Here is a 21,521-nt window from a genome sequence, read left to right as displayed (position 1 = left end):
GGGTGGACCTCCGCTTTAATTAATAGAGACCACCCATGTTAGATTACAATAAAATTATAATATATATATATATATATATATATATATATATATATATATATATATATACACACACACATATATACACACACACATATATATATATATATATATATATATATATATATATATATATATATATATATATATATACACATACACACACACACACACACACACATATATACACATATGCACACACCCCATACATTTGGACACCTAGTTACCGAATGATGTTGCAGCTTGAACCAAGATGAACAGGGTATAAATGGAGAAAAGGAAAAAAGTTCCCCCAAATATTCATCAGAAAAAGAAAAAAAAAACACATTCAACAGGATTAAATGTGCATATTTATTCAGTTCCATTTGAAAATAGTAATAAAAACCAGTTGGACTTTGGATAGAGCTTCATTCTCCTCAAAGTTAAGGCAAGCAGGTCTCATGGTCATTGTGCGGTCTTGTGTGCCAGGATATTGCATCTGCAGTTGGTGTGAGACATTCAAAGTTTCCCAGGGTCCTCCTTGAGGGTCACTGTTCTATTAAATACAATCTGCAAGGGAGAAGGAAGAAAGACAGAATAAATATCAGGAAGCAAACGTCCAAGAGCAAACTGTCTCAGGAACCACAAATATCAGGCGGGTCGATTTACTAACTGGAGAGAGCAAAATCTTAGTGACCTCCTAGCGCCAGCATGCCACTGTCTCTGAACCCCAAAGCATCAGTGTGCCCTTTTCCTGTTAATCCCAAGCATCGAAGCAGCCTGTTCTGACAACCCAAGTGTCTGCGTAGACAAGGACCGCAAAGTCTCAGCTAGATCCTGTTCCAGATCTCCCCCCCAGCCTCAGTATTCCCCTGTCCTGGGACCTCCAAGCCTCAGTGCACCATTCCTTAAAGTACAACTAAAGGCAATTTTTTTTTTTTTTTTGTTAAGGATAAAAGTGGAGATAGATTTGAACACCTGTCCGTCTTTTATTGCTGTCTCTGCTCCAGATTCACACTATTTGTCCTGTTTACCATTATCATTGAAAGAAAGTAAATCCCAAATTTTGGTTTGTCCTCAGAAAAGTAATAGAGGGGAAATCTTCCAATGGGGACATAGTTCTGATGACCCGGGGATTCCCCTAATTTACAAGGATTTTCTCTCACTTCCTGCTTTGGCTATGGGACAGGCAGTGAAGGAAAATCTCCCCAATGGGACACAGATGGCGAAAAATAAACCAACAGGGGTTATGACCCTCCCTTAATCTATCAAAAAAAAAAAAAAAGCAGCCTATAGTTATAGGGGCGGATCCATTATGGGGGATCTGCTTGCTCAGCAGAGGATCACCCCGCTTATCCCTGCTGAGCAGTCAGAAGTCAGATGGCAGGACCAGTCTCAGCTTACCGAGCCGAGCTGAGATGGAAACCCAGCCCCGCTGCTTCCCTCCATGGAGCGATCTGATGAAAACGAACCGCCTGTCCATTTTCATCTGATCATATCTCCGCCCCTCCATAGGGTTGAATGGAGGGTCCGGTCTACCTAAAAACCTGACAGGCGGACCCAACTGGACAGCCCGTGTAAAGGGGCCCATAAGAAATTAAAAGGACCAGTTTAACAATATGCTGCGATACTAACTGACTTTGGGACTTAAGAGGGTTGTGGATAATGACCTAATATTTTCGAGATCTGCACATAGAGATAAGCACACATCTTATTGGAACCTGAATTTTTCACACCATCAATCTTGGCTGAATATATTTGCCAAATTTAAAACATGGACAGCCAAAGAATTGTGATCTGTTGCGCAAAGCTAGATTTTAAGATTTTTAAATGGATTGCAAAATATTTTCTTCACTGCTGGTCCATCTTCAATAAACCATAAAAAAAAAAAAATGAGATCCCTTCCTAGTGAAGTAGGATCCATGAAATGAATTCCAGACAGGTTACTTGACTAAATAAGCACATTCAGATACCCTTTTCATATTGCTTAGTTATTGTACCTATTTTATATATAATTCCAGATACCTGTGTGCGGGGATACATGGCAGCGGGACAATCTATCCCTCTGAGACGCACTTCTCCCTGCTCTATATTCTGCATCACCTCTTGTCCTGGCACCTACCACAATCTGCCAGAGGGTTTTAGTGATGCAGTCTATGACTGTCCATTATCTGAATGAAGCCTGCAGCCACAGCAGCAAATAGAACTCAGAGGAAAACAGACTAGAACTGTTGCTCGTCACCTTGCCCTTTATGTGATAAGCGATGCACAGATCTCACTGACCTTCTCTGGGGTGGTGTCTGGATCCACAGAAAAATAGCCCAGCCTTTCAAACTGGAACTTCTCCAACAGTTTACAATTCTTCACAGATCGATCCACCAGGGCGTCTGAGATGATGGTCAAAGAATCCTGTAAAAGCAAACAAGTATTTGTTCCATGGTGCATGAAATGATATCTAGCTATGAATATATGCTAGTATATCATTTCTAATCTGTGGAGGGGTACTAGAGTCCCCCCTCCCCCCACCACCATTTTTGTTTTGGGTCTAAGCTTGCACAGGGATGAGGACTATTTCTTAGGCCGTTACACGACGCCTGCTCAAGAGAGCAAGAGATGCATTTCCTGCTGAAAGTAGTCCTTGTAGCACAGTCCTGTCTGGCAGAGCAGGGGACCACTTTTTTCCTCTGAAGCAGTTAGGTACCACTCGCAGGTCTTGTCCCTCCCCCAGCCTGAGACTGGACGGTGAAAAAAAAAGAAAGAAAAAGCAAACCGCATACGGATGAGCCATCTCCCTTGCATTCTGCTGTCTTCTCCCATCAGCATGCACCTTGCTAGGACATGTCCCTTGTTAAGACATTAGCACAACTAATTGGTGCCTTGTGCTGCTTTTCCCTCTCCCAGTCTGAGTTTTGCTATATACAGGGGACCAAACTGGTTGAGTTACTAAAATTGGAGAGCGCAATAACTGGTGCAACTCAGCGCAGAAACCAATCAGCTTCCAGTTTTTTTTTTTTTTTGTCAAAGCTTAATTGAACAAGCTGAAGTTCAAAGCCGATTGGCTACCATGTACAGCTACACCAGATTTTGCACTCTCCAGTTTTAGTAAATCACCCCCTTAATATTGTATTAGGCCTTGTTCACATAGGGCGTATCAATGCGTACACCCACATGCAACGTCTGTCTTTTTTTTCAATTAACTTTTTTTTTTTTTTATTGGTCATTTTAGAAAAGTTGACAGTACAGTAAGACAGGAACAATATGCCTTCCATGCATTGCAAGGTCAAGATTGGATAAGATATACATAGTAGCAATTCAAATGTTCGTCTAATGTCATCCTAAAACGAGCTAATAGTACATTCCGTGGCAGATGGCATTGTAAGCCAGTAAACATATACTCACTTGCATATCCATATACACATGTGACCAGTTTGCTAAGCTGGCAGCGATGCAGGGATAGTCTCCAGTAGAAGCAGTAGTGAAAGAGAAAAAGGAAATGTAGAAAAAATAAAAAAGTAGGGTAGTAGATAGCCAAGGGTCTTTGGTTCCATTCCAGAACAGGCTCGCCTTTAGTCCTACGAGGGCTGTCTTTTACTGCACAGGTGTTCTGTGCACCCGCCTTCAGGCAAGCACATTCATGTCAATTGGGATGCTGTGGCAGCATGGACACAGCCGCTGGTCCCAATTTGACATCTGTGCAGGTGAGGGTTCATGTCCCTAAACACAGTGTGTGCATTTGGGGGTTGAGCACCTGCATGGAAGTCATAATGAGACCAGCGGCTGTGTCCATGCAGCTGCATATCAATCAACATGAATGGGACTGATTGCACGCCGATGCATGGAACACCAGTGCATCCTATTTGGGCAAAGATGGCCCTTGCACTGGTGTATGCATTAATACACCCCTTGTGAATGAGACCTTAAATTGGTTGTAAAGGTATTTTTTTAACCTCTATACTTGCCTGTCTTGTGCAGTGGCATTGCACAGATCGGCCCTGAACCTCCCCTTCTCAGGTCCCTCACCGGTGGTGCGCCTATGTTCAGTGGCCCCATGTAAAGCCGCTTCCCATTGGGGCACTTGTGCATGCTCAGTCCCGAGTCCTGCTGCGTCCATTGACACAGACACCATGACTCAGCCCCGTCCCAGTCATTGGCTTTAACAGCGGGAGCAAATGGCTCCCGCTGCCTCATTAAAGCTAGTAAGACCCAGAAGAGAAGGGAGAAGAGCTACAGATGTGCACAGCACTGGATCGAATAAAGGGCTCAAGTAAGTAAAAGGGGGATGAGTGGGGATGCTGATGCTTTAACTTTTACCTTAAGGTGTGCATTAACCTCCCTGGCGGTATGATTCAGTCTGGAATTAGGTGCTGAAAGCGGTACAATTATTTTGCATGGAAATCTGGCGTTTTATTTTGTAGTCCTGTAATTCTTAGGAATAACGCTCTTAAATCTCTTCAAACCAGAGTCTAGCAGACATCCCGGGTATGATAAAGTTTATAATATAATAAAGAATAATAAAAATTATTCAATAATGTAATCAAATCCTAAAACACTGAAAAGGGGACACTTTCTGGTTGCTATGGACAATCTCCAAATTCCAGCCATAAAAACAGTATTTATAATATAAAAGTGCATGCAGGGCACTGCACAGACCACTAGGGACAAAGGGGTGTGTATTTTTTAATACAGCACTGTAATCTGCAAGATTACAGTGCTGTGTGTGTTTTGTGTCTTTTTAATTTTTTGAATTTGCCGCCGTTCTCTGCTCCCGTGCGCCGTAACGTCGCAGGGAACGGAGCTCGGCGGCATTTGTCACTGTGAATCGAGCGGAGGACAGCTCGATCACACAGCGCGGTGGACATCGCTGGATCCAGGGGACAAGGTAAGCAACTCTCACTGCGTCCTCCCCTGCATCCAGCGATGCGATCCCGAGTCTGGCTCGGGGTTACCGCTCCTGCTAGTAAATTCCTAACCTGAGCCAGACTCGGGATTACTGCTAGGGAGGTTAAAAAGGGTAAAAAATGTTTAGGCTTTAGAATTACTTTAAGGATTACAGAGCTGCATATTTTAGATCTACCTAAATGTCTCATTTTTCTGACATACAATATCAAATCTATCATAAGCTTGATGATAGACACACTGGCTAGTTCTTTAACACTTTATAGAAAGCAAAGATGTGTAAACTGTACATTTTTTTTATGATTGTAAAGGACCAAGTCACTTAAAACAAAACTACACTCCCTCCTCTCCGACGACAAAATGCCCGAGAGCTTCCTTGCTGGCACAGTCATCTTCGCATGGTCATGTTTCAAGTTTAGGCATCTTAATTGGCTGCGCCCGAATGACGCAACTTCCAAGAACGGGCGACTGTTCTTTCCTCCCAGCAGATGCCGAAATTGTACTTTGAGCTGCACATGCACAGCTCAGTATATCTTGTAGAGGCACGCAATAATCCTTTATTGCAGCATGCCTCTTCAGCAATAAAAAGCCCATCTGTTCACACATTGATATTTTTGGTTGGGCTTTAAAATTCCTGCTATTTACGCTGTCTTTTTTTTTTTTTCAAAAAGCTCATAAAATTCAGAACATGCTTTTGTAAGCTTCTTTATACGTACAGGATTTACATCGTTTAAGAATCCACCGGGAACCTCAGAAGGATCCTCAGGACTTTTGTGCTTAAATCTGAAAGAAAGATAGGATTAATCTGTATTTTCTGTTGTGCTCACAGAGGAATGCCTCCCACACCTCAGTCATCGTTCCACAAAAAAAACGCACATTCTTCATCAGGGAACCCTACTGCATTCCCTAACCATCTGTTCCCTTCCTTCAATGCATATATTTATTCTACGCACCGCATTTCATCAACCCACCCACTTACAGTAGTTTTGCACCACACACATACAAGCTCCTTATAGATTACAGTGAACCATTCACATCAGTCCCTCCCCAGAGGAGCTTACATTCCAACATGCCTCCCATAGTAATAAAAGACACACTTAGTCAATGTTAGACAGAACCTAACTAACCAAGGATTTTGGGAAAAAACTAAAGGGTTTGTGTTTTTTTTTTTTTAACAGAGGGCACTACAATCTAGGGCTGAAACGAATCGATTAACCGACAACTAATTGATTATGAAATTAATCGATTACTATTTTCATAATCGATTAATCGACCAGTAATGGGGTTAAAAAAAAATTTGCCCTTTATAGTACAAAAAGAGCAAATAATAGTTACTGTAAATATTACTCACTGTTCTACAGTAAAAAAATGAACCCCTTACAGTGGTGATTATCTACTTTTTTTTTTTACTATAAAGTGTTAATTTTAGTTTTTTAACCACATTATGTTAGTAAACTTCTTAGACCTGGTTCACTATCATCTATGTGTTTATTGGTGCTTTTTGATTAAATGCACTACAGTTCATTTACATGGTTTCCTATGGGACGCGTTCACATCTGAAAAGGGTCAGGGACTTTTAAACGCAAAATGGTTCTTTATTGGTTCAATATACGTCAATGGAGAAGCTGCAGAAAAGCGTGTAATGCGTTTTTGCGGCCATTTGTGTTTTTTAATCTGCCCAAAAAAAAAAATGCAAAAATACAAATTGCAGTAAAATCACATGCTCAAAAACGTACAGTAAAAAGCACTGCAGAAACAGAGCAAAAGCAAACTGCAGAGATGTGTACCGAGCCTTATGCTTGCCATACCAATGTTCAAGTGAGAATATTCCGACGAAAAATCTTTGTACATTCGCTGAATGAAAGAATTTTGTTTGAAATTTTCACTTGTTTTTAACATTGTTTTTAAAATGAATGTAATTTCTGAACGAAAACCACATACACTGTCTGAAAATTCCTTTGACAAAAGTTTTCCATTTCCAAATTTTACCGTCACGGTGGTTGAAAACGATCAATTTGACCCACTTTTTTTTTTTTTTTTTTAAAGGTTATTAACCGATTAATCGAAACAATAATCGACCAACTAATCGATTATGAAAATAATTGTTAGTTGCAGCCCTACTACAATTCCTCTGGCTCGGTTCACAGGGGCGACTTGTCCAGGCGACTTAGCCGCCTGACAAGTGGCGCTCCGTTCTGTACAATGGAACCGTTCTAATAGGAGCGACTAAGGTTCCTGTACTACTTCAGGCGACTTGCATTGACTTCTATACAGAAGTCATTTTGCAAGTCGCCGCTGATCGTGTGCAGGTCGCGGCGCTGCAAGTCGTGCCACCCCTGTGTGAACCGAGCCTAACAGTCTCCCTTTGTCGGGATCATAAGCAGAAACATGGCAGGGCACACAAAGAGTACCAACTACTGAGTCTTTGTGCGTTTGATTTAGCTTCTTATGATCTTTTAGTACTCTACTAGTCATCAGCACTTTATTGCTAGGTACACTCAACTGATCACCTTAAAATATTAACTCCTCTATGACCAGACCAAAATTTATCAGTGTCTGTACGTTAGTTAAAGAGGAAGTAAACCCTGATGGGTTTACTTCTCTTTTTTTCCCTGCAAAGGTAAAGCATAATGGACTACTATGCATCGCATAGTAGCTCATTATGTGTCACTTACCTGACACAGGAGCCAGCGAAGTCACCGCTGATCCCTGTAGTCCGCCGCGTCCATCTTGCTGGTGGCGTCTCGCAGCTCCGACCAATGACAGCGGCGAAGCCGCGATGACGTCACTCCCGCGCATGCGCACGGGAGTCGCGTCTCGCAGCTCCGACGCTGCCATTCGGCGAAGCCGCGATGACGTCACTCCCGCGCATGCGCACGGGAGTCCACAAATTAGGCAAATCCATTCTTGGACTTGCCGCATTTAGTGCGCCTGCGCGCCGCTGTCTACGGCGCATGCGCCGTAGACAGCGGTGCCCATTTTCGGGCAAATATCTCCTAAACCATATAGGTTTAGGAGATATTGCTTGGACCTACAGGTAAGCTTTAATCTAGGCTTACCTGTAGGTCAAAGTGGTTTGAAAGGGTTTACTTCTTCTTTAACTCTAGGACTAATTTATTTACCTAAAAACATTTTCTAACTTTTTTTTTTAAACGCTTCCTGACCAGCTTTTGCAGTTATACTGCGGCAGAATGGCTCCCCAGGGCGAACCATCATAGCTGTACGTTTTCCCTTTAAAACGCTATAGGAGGTTAGCGCCCGCAGCATCTGCCCGGAGCCCATGCGAGTGGAAGGCGTGATTACCACCGGGCACCCACGATCGCTCATAGCAGAACGAGAACCGGGGTGTGTGTGTGTGTAAAACACACAAATCCCAGTTCTCTCAGGGGAGAGGAGAGAGATCAGTGTTCATACCAAGTATGAACACTGATCTCTCTCCTCCCCTAGTCAGTCCCACACCCCCCCCCCCCCACACAGAACACACCTAGGGAACAGTTAACCCCCTGATTGCCTCCTAATGTTAACCCCTTCCCTGCCAGTGACATTTATACAATAAATCGTTGCATTTTTATAGCACTTTATCGCTGTATAATTGTCAACGGTCCCAAAAAAGCGTCCAATTTGTTCGCCGCAATTTCGCAGTTCCGCTAAAAATCACGGATCACCGCCATTAGTAAAAAAATAAAAAATAAATTTATAATAAAAATGCCATAAAATATATCCCCTATTGTGTAGGCACTATAACTTTTGCGCAAACCAATCTATATACCCTTATTGCGATTTTACCAAAAACATGTAGCAGAATACATATCGGCCTAAACTGAGGAAAAAAATTTGTTTTTGAAAAAAAAAAAAAAAAAAAGGGATATTACAGCAAAAAGTAAAAAGGATAGTGTTTTTTTTCCAAAATTGTCGCTCTTGTTTATAGCGCAAAAAATAAACTGCAGAGGTGATCAAATACCACCAAAAGAAAGCTCTATGTGTGTGTGTGTGGGGGGGGGGGGGGACACAGATTTTGTTTGGGTGCAACGCTGCACAAACGCACAATTGTCAGTTAAAGCGGCCAAATCTTCCAGGGCTGAAGTGGTTAAATAAAGTTTTACCTGGTACACTTAAAATAAAATACCTTGCATGTGTTTTTTATTCTCATCGGCTAACAAATGGACAAAAAAACAAAAAGGAAAAAAAGTTTTTCAATCTTTTAATCATTTTAAAAATACTGATACTGTGTCAGACAAAGTTTTAAACAGAGGCACACTGCCCTCTGCAGGCTAAAGAGTTTTTTTGTTTTTGGGCAAACCTCCAGCCTGCATGAGATTACCATGACTGGCTTTCATAGTAGTCACATGATCACGAGCTAGGCTGATACAGAGCACTTTTACCCCTTTCCTGCCCAGGGCAATTTTCTTTGAATGACAATTGTGTGGTCATGCAATACTGTAACCAAATTAAATTCTTATATTTTTTGAAAGAGAGATTTCTATTGGTGGTATTTAATATTACCACTTGTTTTTTTATTTTCTGCTAAACGGGGGGGGGGGGGGGGGGGCATGCCGACGACCGGTGTTCTGGCAGATAGTGTCCTGCCATCATATAGTGTCCGCTGTGTACTGAGCATGCGCAGTACGGGGCAGAAGAAGCTTCGGAAAATCTCCGAAGCTGAACGGCGCCTGCGCTGTGAGTGGAGGTGGTAGCCCCACCATCCAAGCGGACATAGGGTTGTGAAAATTAGAGGGCCCCTCGCGGGCGAGCTTTGCTTGCCACGCTTCGGGCTCGGCTCTTTATTATTCTAGCTCTATGTCCATTTGGATGGTGGGGAAAGAACCTGGACTCACGGCGCAGGCGCCGTTCATCCTCGGCTATTTTCGGAATCTGTGTGTGCTGTGTACTGCGCATGCGCAGTACACAGCGGACACTATATGATAGGACACCGGCACTTACTATTTACACGGATCAGCTGTGATTGGACACAGCTGATCACATGGTAAAGAGCCTACATAAGGCTCTTTACCGTGATCAGAAATGCAGTATAACCCAAGGACACACCGCACCACATGAGTGGCTTGTTCTGAAGGATGTCGTATGATGTCCACTCAGAACAACGAAACCCCCGCCTGGCCATCATTCTGCTATAGGCCAGGTGGGAAGAGATTAAGCTGGAGTTTCAGACGACTGGCTTTCATAGTAGTCATATGATCACGAACCAGGCAGATTGATTCGTCAATTGTTTAAAATGGAGTTTCAGAGACAGTACAGTCCAACAGTTAGAACACCACATCAGTCCTACCATACCACACAAAAGGATCTAACCAAGACTGGAGCAGGCCAAATCTAAAGCAGTTGTGTATAGCAACCAATCAGCTTCTCTTTCATTTTCTAAGCTTAGCTACACAAGCTGAAGATGCAAGCTGATTGGTTACTATGCACAGCTGCTCCAGATTCTGTCTGCTGCAGTTTTGATGAATTCCCCCCCAATGAGTTTACTTCCCACTAAAAATGTAGCGGATCAATTATATAAAGAATTATGTAATGTGCCCATTGTACTTACAGGCGATCATACAGTCGTACTTCACACACCAGGGGGTTAGAAACCCAATGGATAAACGCTTTTGGCTTCTCAGCAATGTCCGATTTGTTGCAGGTCACCTCCAACTCCACCACTTTCCCACTTCCATCCTACAGCAGAGGGGATGAAATACATTCTTTGTAAAAAAAACAAAACACAAAAAATTAAATATTGGGCATTGCTAGGCAACAGAAATCAGTAAATTGAATTAGAATAAAAAAATATGCTTTACAAACCTAGAGTTTACACCACTTCCTAAGGTTTACCTGTGGCCCACACTGCTTTGATCTCAACACCAGCATTCAGTGATAAAAACAGTGTGCAGCTGTGTTGGCTCAAGTGGATCTGAACATCTAGTAATGCTAATTGCACTGAAGCATTATCCTGAAAGATTTAAATTTCCTCTCGTCAGTCTGCTTAGGCTGCTTTCACACTGCAGCGGGAGCGGCGTCGGCGGTAAAGTGCCGCTATTTTTAGCTGCGCTTTACCGTCGTTTTAGCGGCGGTGTGCGGGCGCTAGCGGGGTGGTTTTAACCCCCGCTAGCGGCCGAAAAGGGGTTAAACCCGCCCGCAAAGCGCCGCTGCAGCGGCGCTTTGCCGGCGGTATTGCCGCGGTGTCCCATTGATTTCAATGGGTAGGAGCGGTATAGGAGCGGTGAATACACCTCTCCAAAGATGCGGCTAGCAGGACTTTTTTCACCGTCCTGCCAGCGCATCGCTCCAGTGTGAAAGCCCTCCGGCTTTCACACTGGAGTTAAAGGGGCCGGTTTTTTTCAGGCGTTACACAGGCGCTATTTTTAGCGCTGTAACGCCTGAATACCGCCCCAGTGTGAAAGCAGCCTAAGAGAAAAATATCATAAACACATGTATCACCTAGTGTGACCTCTCATAAGAAATACCGTTGGATTCATGTCCCTCCTCGACCGTGGCGGTTGCTGAGTGTTCTGGGACCTCACGTGGGGACAGAAAGGTTCCTTTTAAAAGGATGTCCATGTAGGAACATTTTTTTCTTGTTGGATATACACCATTAGGTAAATATAGCAAATATCACCAAGTGTCTATACTGTAACTAATACTTGATGCCTGTATTTATATTTTTCTCTTAGCAGACTGTCCCCTCTGAAGACCCCTATGTGTGGGTTGAAACGCGTCAGGGCTATACTTCTACACTGTTGACATTTTCTGTATAACGCAGATATAAAATTATCGTCTGCAAATGTATATCCAATCTTTTTATTTTCCTAATGCAGCTCATTTTTTTAACCATTGTGTTATGCTTTTTCATATTAATAAATACTGAATTTTTATACACTATCCATCTACTTTTCATTGTTGCTGCCTAAAAACCCCACTGTGGGGGAATTTTTTCCTATTTTCAAGCTGCAGTGTAATAAGCTCCCTGCTTATTGTGTGGATCTAAACTTATTTAATCTTTTCTGCTGCTTTTTAAAGTGGTAGTAAATCCCACGTGGCTTACTTGTACCTATAATAAGGCTTACCTGTGAGTACAAGTAAATAGCTCCTAAATGTGCAGCATTTAGTAGATATTTACTATAGTAACAGCCAGTGAGATGTGCCACAGGAGTGATGTCATCGCGGCTCGGCCAGTCAAACCGCCCAAGCCCACGAACCCGGAAGGAAAACTGGGTGGAGATGGAAGGGGGAGCCATGACAGTGCACCGCTGGAGGGCTTCCTTTGAAGGCAAGTCTTTCCATGCATACTAGCACATTATGCCATTATCCTGCAGGGACCCAATGGTTTGGAATTTATTTTTGCGGTTTACCACATCTGTAAATATTCTCCCACCAGTCATCAGTGTCATCAGGGGGCAGCTCTGACATGTGGAAGCAAAGCCCTGCATCTACCAAGATGACCACTTCCACAGAGACACGTCACAGAAAGAGGCCTGCCAAGTCAGTAATGGGGAAATATCAGTTGCAGGTAGACCACAGGCAATACTGGCAACTAGTCCTTAGGAGGAAGCTGTGCCCAAGAAAGGCAGGCAGAAGACAGTTCAGATCGTACAAGATCTGTGCTTTGTGATGAGAACTGGGCTAACTGCTATAACATTATTAGCAGGTCTCCCCGAAATAATAAAAGTGGTTATAAAAGGCAGAAGATTTTTTTACCTTCATGCAATTATCTATAAAAAGGCAAAAAAACTAAGCAGCAGCCCCCCATTAATATTTACCCAAGCCCCCTCTCGATCCAGCGATGTCCACGAGAGTCTTGCCTCTCCAGGGACTCGCACTCCTGATCGGCTCACTGCCTGTGATTGACAGCAGCGGAAGCCAATCAGAAAAGGGGGGGCGAACTGCTGTGGCTCAATGTGTGAATGGACAGAGTAGCAGCTTAGCTGCCCCCATAACAAGCCGCTTGCTGTGAAAGCACCCGACAGGAGGGAGGAGCCAGGAGCACCATCATGGGATCAGAGAAGAGGACCAGAGCCACTCTGTGCAAAGCCAAGTGCACAGAGCAGGCAAGTAGAACATGTTTATTATTTTAATAAAAGAAATAAAGCTGTACAGTCACTTTAAGATTAACAGATTTAGTAACCAACTATTATTCCCTACAGTTTTAAGAAGTCAATTTGCTGCGGTTGCTTGCAACATGAACTGTCCAAGAATGATCTGAAATGTGGACTAGCAGGCTTTCTTCCATTACTGTAATCTAAGAAGAAACCTATCAAGGAAAAATGTACCGTCACCAACACTACTGATTTGTTCAAGACCAAAGGACATATTACAGCATTAAGATAAAAAATAAAGTGCAACCCCGTCCCCAACCAAAGGGAGAAGTTGTACCTGTGACAAGCAGGAAAAAAGAAATGTATTCTATATAGACCAGGACATCCCCAATCAAAAGGATTGGTAGTGAGTGGTGCGAATATGTATGAGAGGTGAAATAGCAGACGGCCAGATGGCTTATCCACTTTGGAAATCTCACAATACTTTGTTGTAGCATCGCTTCTTGTCCCAACAGCCATGAAGAAAACCATCAGGAGGTTTAAGTGATGCAGAATAACTCTTTAAATAGAACAAAGACCAGACTATGGACGCTCCCCCTTCTCTACCGTCATGCTGGGTAGGACGCTGGTCACGTTGGGAGTACTTAATACGCTTACATGGCAGTACAGCTTTGTGTAGCTCATGTTGCACACACACACCTATCTTTGGTTCTGGATCATCTCAGCCTTGTTTATTCCAAGGACTACCCTTTGTGAGAGTTTTTTTTTTAACCACCTTTTATGTTCTTTATTACCTTGTTGATTAGTCCAACATTTTGTCTTTCACGTTTATGTGAGATTATACACCACATTACACCCCTATTTAGCTGTTTTTTTTTTTTTTAAACAAACCTTTACATAGCCTTTAAAACACAAACACGTCATACATGCTTTCCTCGGTACAGTTGGTTTTGCACAGAGTGGCCCTGACACTTCTCTTCTGGGGTCCCTCAGCGGTGCTCCTGGTTACCCCTCGAGTGGCCCATTTGAGAGCAGTCCTCCCACGGGGCACTCGTGTGGGTGAGTTCCCGTGTCCTGCTGCTGCGTCCATTGAGACAGATCGCAGGACTGGGCCCCCCGCATCAATGGATTTTATTGACAGCAGTGGGAGCCAATGGATGCGCTGCTATCAATCTATCCAATCAGGACCAGAGACACAGACTGGAGCGGGTGTGCTCATCCGTCGCTGGAAAGATCGGGTTCAGGTAAGTAAAAAGGGGGGCTCTGGTGGGCTGCTGCATCACAGGAGGTTTTTCACCTTCATGCATAGAATGCATGAAGGTGAAAAACCTCAAGGGTTTAACAACCCTTTTTACCGTTACAGCTCTGGGTCTCACTCACTCTATATCCTGCTGATTTCCTTCTATTTGGCTATGGGCTTGTTGTATCCAATTTACTACAAATACCATGAGAATTTTAGTTTACATAACTTCTTTATATCCACGTTTTACCATCTTGATTTTTTTTTTGGTGATTTCACGAGTGCTCAATGCTCCTTTCCATGTGTCTCGTTACCCAAGCTCCCGTGGTGGACATTCTCAATAGTCTTCACCCTGGTCGCGCAGACCAAACCAACCAACCAATGTGAGTATTTAAGGGTTGCTATCCTTGTCCTGTGCATCTATCATTTCTCTTTTTGGGTACACCACTAGACCATTGGTATATTTAGGTTTTATTATAGACCCTTTAAGCATCTGCCCCTGAAAAGTGGGTATTATCCTACAAAACTCGTCGGGTTTACACAGATGCTATAGATCCACACAGATGGTTCCACATGTTTTACTCCAGACTACATTACATCATGTTGTTCCAAGTGATCCTTGGATGTGGAGGACAGTTTCTATTATTGTACTGTGCTACTTTTTGACATGCATTTATAATTACCAGCATAGGTTTGCTACACTACGCTTCTCCATACTTATGTATGCAATACTGCTACATTTTCTGTTGTAGAAAAATAAAAATGTACTTTTTCTACACAGACTGCTTGCTAGCCTCGACTCCGTGTCATTTCAATTCCCAAACTTTCCTCCTTATACACAGCAACATTAAAAGGAGCTGCAGGAATATATGGAAAGTACATGCGACAACAATCTCCTGTATTCTTCATATGTCTGGGGTAGAGTGACAAGACTGAAGCCTTTTCTTACCAAAGGAAGAAAAAAAAAAAATCCAAGCCAGGCTAAAATTTTGCAAAAAACTAATCTGAAGTCTCCCAAAAGCATGTGGGAAAATATGTTATGGTCTGAAACCAAGGTTGAGCTTTTTTGAAAATTCCAAAAAGATATGTTTGGTGCAAAAAAACACTGCATATCACCAAAAGAACACCATACCCACCGTGAAGCATGGTAGTGGCAGCATCATGCTTTTCTTTAACGGGAACAGGGGCCTTAGTCAAGGTAGAGGGGATTATGAACAGTTCTAAATACCAGTCAATATTGGCAATAAAACCTTCAGGCTTCTGCTAGAAAGCTAAACGTGAAGAGGAACTTCATCTTTTAGCATGACAACGACCCAAAACACATCCAAATCAACAAAAGGAATAGAATCATCAGAAGATTAAAAGTTTTGGAATGTTCCAGCCAGAGCCCAGACCTGAATTTGATTGAAATTCTGTGGGGTGATCTGAAGAGGGCTGTGCACAGGAGATGCCTTCGCAATCTGACAGATCTGGAGTGTTTTTTCAAAGAAGATTGGGCAAATATTGCCGTGTGTAATATATATATATATATAAATATTATATACACACACACACACACATATATATATATACACACAATCTTTTTTTTTTTTACATATATTTTTACACTTTGTGGTAGCAGCCAATAAATGGCTCTGATGAACGGCAGGGGATTAAGCACAAAGTCAGAACGCTGTATGTTTATAGTATGTAGGCACATGGCCTGGAACCCTGAATTTTGTCATAAGAAATGCACATCTGTGTGTCTTCCAATTTACCCAACACCAGTTGGACAGTATTTTGGCTAAAAGGGGAAACCCGGTAAATACTCCTAACACTCACCTTCACAACATTCTGTACAGAGATGACATAACCGGCATGTCGGAGGCCCACAGGCTGATTAGGGGTCAGGCGCTTGTATCCTTTCTCCATCACCTATAAAGGAAAACAACACTCTCAGAACTCCATTATAACATTTCTCACCGATTGTTAACATCCGTTGTCCTGCTTGCCAATTATTGCCAGTGATCCAAAAACACAAACAAGCATAGAAAATCCATCCCAACTGACTTCACCACAGACAAAACTTGGCCATAGGATGCTTGGCAAGGTCAAAAGTTACATATTAGATCAGGGATCCTCAAACTACAGCCCTCCAGCTGTTGCGAAACTACACATCCCATGAGGCCTTGTAAAACTCTGACATTCACAGACATGACTGGGCATGATGGGAATTGTAGTTCCTGAACAACTGGAGGGCCATAGTTTGAAGACCCATGTATTAGATGTTCGCGTTGGCACTTTTGGCTTTATACAAGTTCTGTCTGTAGGCTGGTGTTCATTAGTACGAACACTTCCTGATCTAGGGTGACAACGCAGCTCTTACCTAGATATGATATAGTGCTTGTCGTCACCCTAGGAAAGGAAGTATATTAGCAGAATCACCAGGAGGAAAAAAAAGAAAAAGAAAAAAGCCAAAACCCCACAAAAAACTAAGGAATAATACATTGCAATATATTACATTTATATTCCTCAATTTAAATACATGTTAAGGTGGTTATTATAGGCCAGGGATATGCAATTAGCAGACCTCAAGCTGTTTCAAAACTACAAGTCCCATCATGCCTCTGCCTCTGGGTGTCATTGGCTGTGGCTGTCAGAGTCTTGCTATGCCTCATGGGACTTGTAGTTCTGCAACAGCAGGAGGTCCACTAATTCCTGTTATAGGCAGAAGGTTTTTACCTGAATGCATATGCATTCAAGTAAAAAACCTGAGTGCAGCTTCCCCCCCTTATACTTACCTGAGCCCGATCTAGCGATGAGCCCAAAAGCAGCATCGCACTTCTCTCTCCCCTAACTAGCTCAGAGGCAGCAGCGGGAGCCATTGGCTCCTGCTGCTGTTAATCCCAACCAGTGGGGGGGGGGGGGGGGGGGGGGCGAGCTGCACTGTGTATCAATAGACAGAGCAGGGGTCAGGATTCAAGACTGCATGAGTGCCTCCGTAGCAAGTGGATTGCTATGGGGGCAGTAAACTGGGGGGGGGGGAGCCAAGCGCTCCAGCAGGGGACCCTAGAAGAGGAGGATCAGGACTGCTCTGTGCAACACCATCACACAGAGCAGGTCAGTAGAACATGTTTGTCAATTTAACCACTTTCAGACCGGACCATTTTGCTGGTAAATGACCAGAGGTCTTTTTACACTTTGGCACTGCGCTGCTTTAACTGGTAATTGCGCGGTCATGCAATGTTGTACCCAAACAAAATTTGCGTCCTTTTCTTCCCACAAATAGAGCTTTCTTTTGATGGTATTTGATTGCCTCTGCGATTTTTATTTTTTGCGATATAAACGTAAAAAGACCGCAAATTTTGAAAAAATATGATATTTTCTACTTTTTGTTATTAGAAAAATCCAATAAACTCAATTTTAGTCATACATTTAGGCCAAAATGTATTCAGCCACATGTCTGGTAAAAAAAAAGTCAATAATTGTATATTTATTGGTTTGCGCAAAAGTTGTCACATCTACAAACTAAGGTACGTTTTCTGGAATTTACGCAGCTTTTAGTTTACGACTGCCTATCTCATTTCTTGAGGTGCTAAAATGGCAGGGCAGTACAAAACCCCCCCAAATGACCCCATTTTGGAAAGTAGACCCCCTAAGGAAATTGATAAGAGGCATGTTGAGCCCATTGAATATTTTATTTTTTTGCCTCAAGCGATTGAATAATGACAAAAAAAATTTTTTTTTTTTTTTTTTACACAAAGTTGTCACTAAATGATATATTGCTCACACATGCTATGGGCGTATGTTAAATGACACCCCAAAATAAATTCTGCTGCTTCTCCTGAGTACGGGGATACCACATATGTGGGACTTTTTGGGAGCCTAGCCGCGTACGGGGCCCCGAAAACCAAGCACCGCCTTCAGGCTTTCTAAGGGCGTAAATTTTTGAGTTCACTTCTCACTACCTATCACAGTTTTGAAGGCCATAAAATGCCAAGATGGCACAAAACCCCCACAAATGACCCCATTTTAGAAAGTAGACACCCCAAGCTATTTGCTGAGAGGCATGTTGAGTCCATGGAATTTTTTATATTTTGCCACAAGTTGCGGGAAAATTACAAACTTTTTTTTTTTTTTTTTTCTTCACAAAGTTGTCACTAAATGATATATTGCTCACGCATGCCATGGGCATATGTGAAATGACACCCCAAAATAAATTCTGCTGCTTCTCCTGAGTACGGGGATACCACATATGTGGGACTTTTTGGGAGCCTAGCCGCGTACGGGGCCCCGAAAACCAAGCACCGCCTTCAGGCTTTCTAAGGGCGTTACAGTTTTGAAGGCCATAAAATGCCAAGATGGCACAAACCCCCCCCAAATGACCCCATTTTGGAAAGTAGACACCCCTAAATTTAGGGGTACACTAGTGAGACTAGGTAATAAATGGCGGGTGCCCTGAAACTATAAAAAAATAACTAACCAACCAGCGTCACCTGTAACAGTTATATGGTGATCACTGGTGAAAGGGTTAACTAGGGGGCAATCAGGGGGCTTTATGCGGTAGTATATGGGGGTCCCTGGCGCTATAAAAAGCTGCGGCGAACCTAAATACCTACCTGCCTAACTAGCGTCACCTGTGACACTAATACAGCGATCAGAAAAACGATCGCTTATTAGGCTGGGTTCACACTGGAGCGATGCGGGAACGCCACGAATGCGCGGCAGGTTCCCGCATCGCATGCCTCCCGGCGGCAGTTCACACTGCCCTATGCGAACTGCTGGGAGTGTCAGTGAAATGTTACTGACACCCCCAGATCAGTTCGCATATCGCAGTGCGATCTGCAAACTCGGATCGCATGGTGTGAACACCCATGCGATCCGATTCTGCTGCGGGCCAAAAAAAGGGTCCCGTGCGAATTTGCGGCGGGTGCGGCGAATGGCTGAACTCGAATCGCACAGAGATCGGATGTGATTTGCACTGCAGTGCGGTGCGAATCACATCCGTTCTCAAACCGCTGCAATGTGAACCCAGCCTTAGTGACACTGGCGACGGGGGGTGATCACGGGGTTAAACCTTTATTGGGGGGGTTAGGGGGGTACCTTAGAACTAAAGGGGGCTAACCCTAACTGCCCTAACAGTTATTAGTCACAAATGACACCCGCCGGGTGATCAGGGGGTTAAACCTTTATTAGGTAATAAATGGCGGGTGCCCTGAAACTATAAAAAAATAACTAACCAACCAGCGTCACCTGTAACAGTTATATGGTGATCACAGGTGAAAGGGTTAACTAGGGGGCAATCAGGGGGCTTTATGCGGTAGTATATGGGGGTCCCTGGCGCTATAAAAAGCTGCGGCGAACCTAAATACCTACCTGCCTAACTAGCGTCACCTGTGACACTAATACGGCGATCAGAAAAATGATCGCTTATTAGGCTGGGTTCACACTGGAGCGATGCGGAAACGCCGCGAATCCGCGGCGGGTTCCCGCATCGCATGCCTCCCGGCGGCAGTTCACACTGCCCTATGCGAACTGCTGGGAGTGTCAGTGAAATGTTACTGACACCCCCAGATCAGTTCGCATATCGCAGTGCGATCTGCAAACTCGGATCGCATGGTGTGAACACCCATGCGATCCGATTCTGCTGCGGGCCAAAAAAAGGGTCCCGTGCGAATTTGCGGCGGGTGCGGCGAATGGCTGAACTCGAATCGCACAGAGATCGGATGTGATTTGCACTGCAGTGCGGTGCGAATCACATTCGTTCTCATAAACCGCTGCAATGTGAACCCAGCCTTAGTGACACTGGCGACGGGGGGTGATCACGGGGTTAAACCTTTATTGGGGGGGGTTAGGGGGGCACATTAGAACTAAAGGGGGCTAACTCTAACTGCCCTAACAGTTATTACAGTCACAAATGACACCAATGCAAAAAAAAAAAAAATGACATTGGTGTCACTGTGACTGGGGGGCAGGGGTAATTGGGGGGGTGATCGGGGGGTAAAGGGGGGGTGTGAGTGTGCCTGGCATGTTCTACTGTGTGTGTAGAGTGTTGGTGCAACTCACCGATCCGCTCTCCTCCGTGTCGGAACGAAAAATACCGACACGGAGGAGAGAATACATCACTTCCTCTCCTGTGTTTACATTACAGGAGAGGAAGTGATGTCACCGGGGATTTCCATTCGTCGAGAGCGATCGCGAGGGGGTGGCCATGAATGAATGGCCGCCCCCTCATCCCGGATCGCTCTCGACGGAATGCCGACCGCCGCAGGCACCGGGGGGGGGCCCGATCGGGCCCCCCACCCGCGGGCAGGCAGGGACTTATATATACGCCCATATGCCTGCCCGTGCCATTCTGCCGACGTATATCGTCGTGCGGCGGTCGGCAAGTGGTTAAACGTTTTCAGCAGACAGCAGGCATGGGAAAGATTGTAACCATATGGTCAGGTTCTGGCCACATTCCTGGACCTGGTTTAGGCTCTGTGAGCCGCCACAGCCCAGCACTCTAGTGAGCACTGGAGGGGCAGAACAGACAGCGGTCACTGACCGGCACCAGCTCTCTGCTCAGGAAGCTGAGAACTGAGCATTCAGCGTTTTTCAATTGCTTGGTTCTCAGTCTTAGAGCCAGTGGGGGACAGATGCAGCATCAAACCGATGCTGCAACCATCAAGGGAAACAGGATTCTATTAAAAAAAAAAAAAAAAAAAAATCATACTTAATTTAAAAATTAAGTATGATTTTTTTTAATTTTAAAAAAATATTTTTCATCTTTACAATCACTTTAACCACTTGCCACCTACCCACCGTCAAATGACGGCTGGGTGGTGCGGCTCTTGCGGTGGACGCCCTATGATGGCCTTCCGGAACGACCGATCTCATGTGCAACCCTGTTCTGTGTAAAGAGCCACAGCTCTATAACAATGTGATTGGCTGTGTCCAATCACAGCTGGTCACATGTAAACACAAAGATGCCGGTAATCAGTGCTCCTTGCATCACACTGACAGAATGTGAGGAGAGGCGAACCGATCAGCAGCAGCTCCTCGCAGGAGATAGCTAGGTATGCAATCAGGGCTCTAATGATCAGTGCCTTGATTACAATTACGTGCCCACTAGCGGCAGCAATGAGTGCCCACCAATGCCCCCCAATAGCGCCCTAAGTGTGGCATATTTGTGCCTCATCAGTGCTCATCAGTGAAGGAGAAAAATTACTTATTTAAATAATTTACAAAATTTGCTGACAAACCAAGAAAACCCTTTTATTTTTATTTTATTTTTTAGGGAAAAAAAAACCCAGGAGTGATTAAATACCACCAAAAGAAAGCTCTATTTGTGTGAAGAAAATAAGTAGCATGGC

At 43.9% G+C, this 21,521-nt stretch overlaps 1 protein-coding gene and 1 non-coding gene across 2 annotated transcripts in view; both read right to left on the bottom strand.

Moving 5' to 3' along the window:
* Positions 1–371: 371 nt before the first annotated feature.
* QARS1 (glutaminyl-tRNA synthetase 1) overlaps positions 372–21,521 on the bottom strand; it is a 149,241-nt gene continuing 128,091 nt past the window's right edge. Inside the window, exons 20-24 of the mRNA XM_077451665.1 lie at positions 16,009–16,101; positions 10,463–10,590; positions 5,631–5,697; positions 2,302–2,427; positions 372–588 (exon numbers count right to left, since the gene is read on the bottom strand). Coding sequence (XP_077307791.1) covers positions 538–588; positions 2,302–2,427; positions 5,631–5,697; positions 10,463–10,590; positions 16,009–16,101 — 465 coding nt within the window. The 3' untranslated portion in view covers positions 372–537. The remainder of the gene's footprint in view (positions 589–2,301; positions 2,428–5,630; positions 5,698–10,462; positions 10,591–16,008; positions 16,102–21,521) is intronic.
* LOC143928681 (small nucleolar RNA SNORA14) lies at positions 13,366–13,499 on the bottom strand. Its single transcript, XR_013262510.1, has one exon. It is a non-coding gene; the product is annotated as a small nucleolar RNA SNORA14 (small nucleolar RNA).

The sequence above is a fragment of the Lithobates pipiens genome, unplaced genomic scaffold (genome assembly GCF_037356315.1).
Source record: "Lithobates pipiens isolate NorthernLeopardFrog02 unplaced genomic scaffold, aLitPip1_a1.2 Scaffold_23, whole genome shotgun sequence".
Classification (NCBI taxonomy): Eukaryota; Metazoa; Chordata; class Amphibia; order Anura; family Ranidae; genus Lithobates; species Lithobates pipiens.
This window is presented reverse-complemented; position numbering and strand designations above follow the sequence as displayed.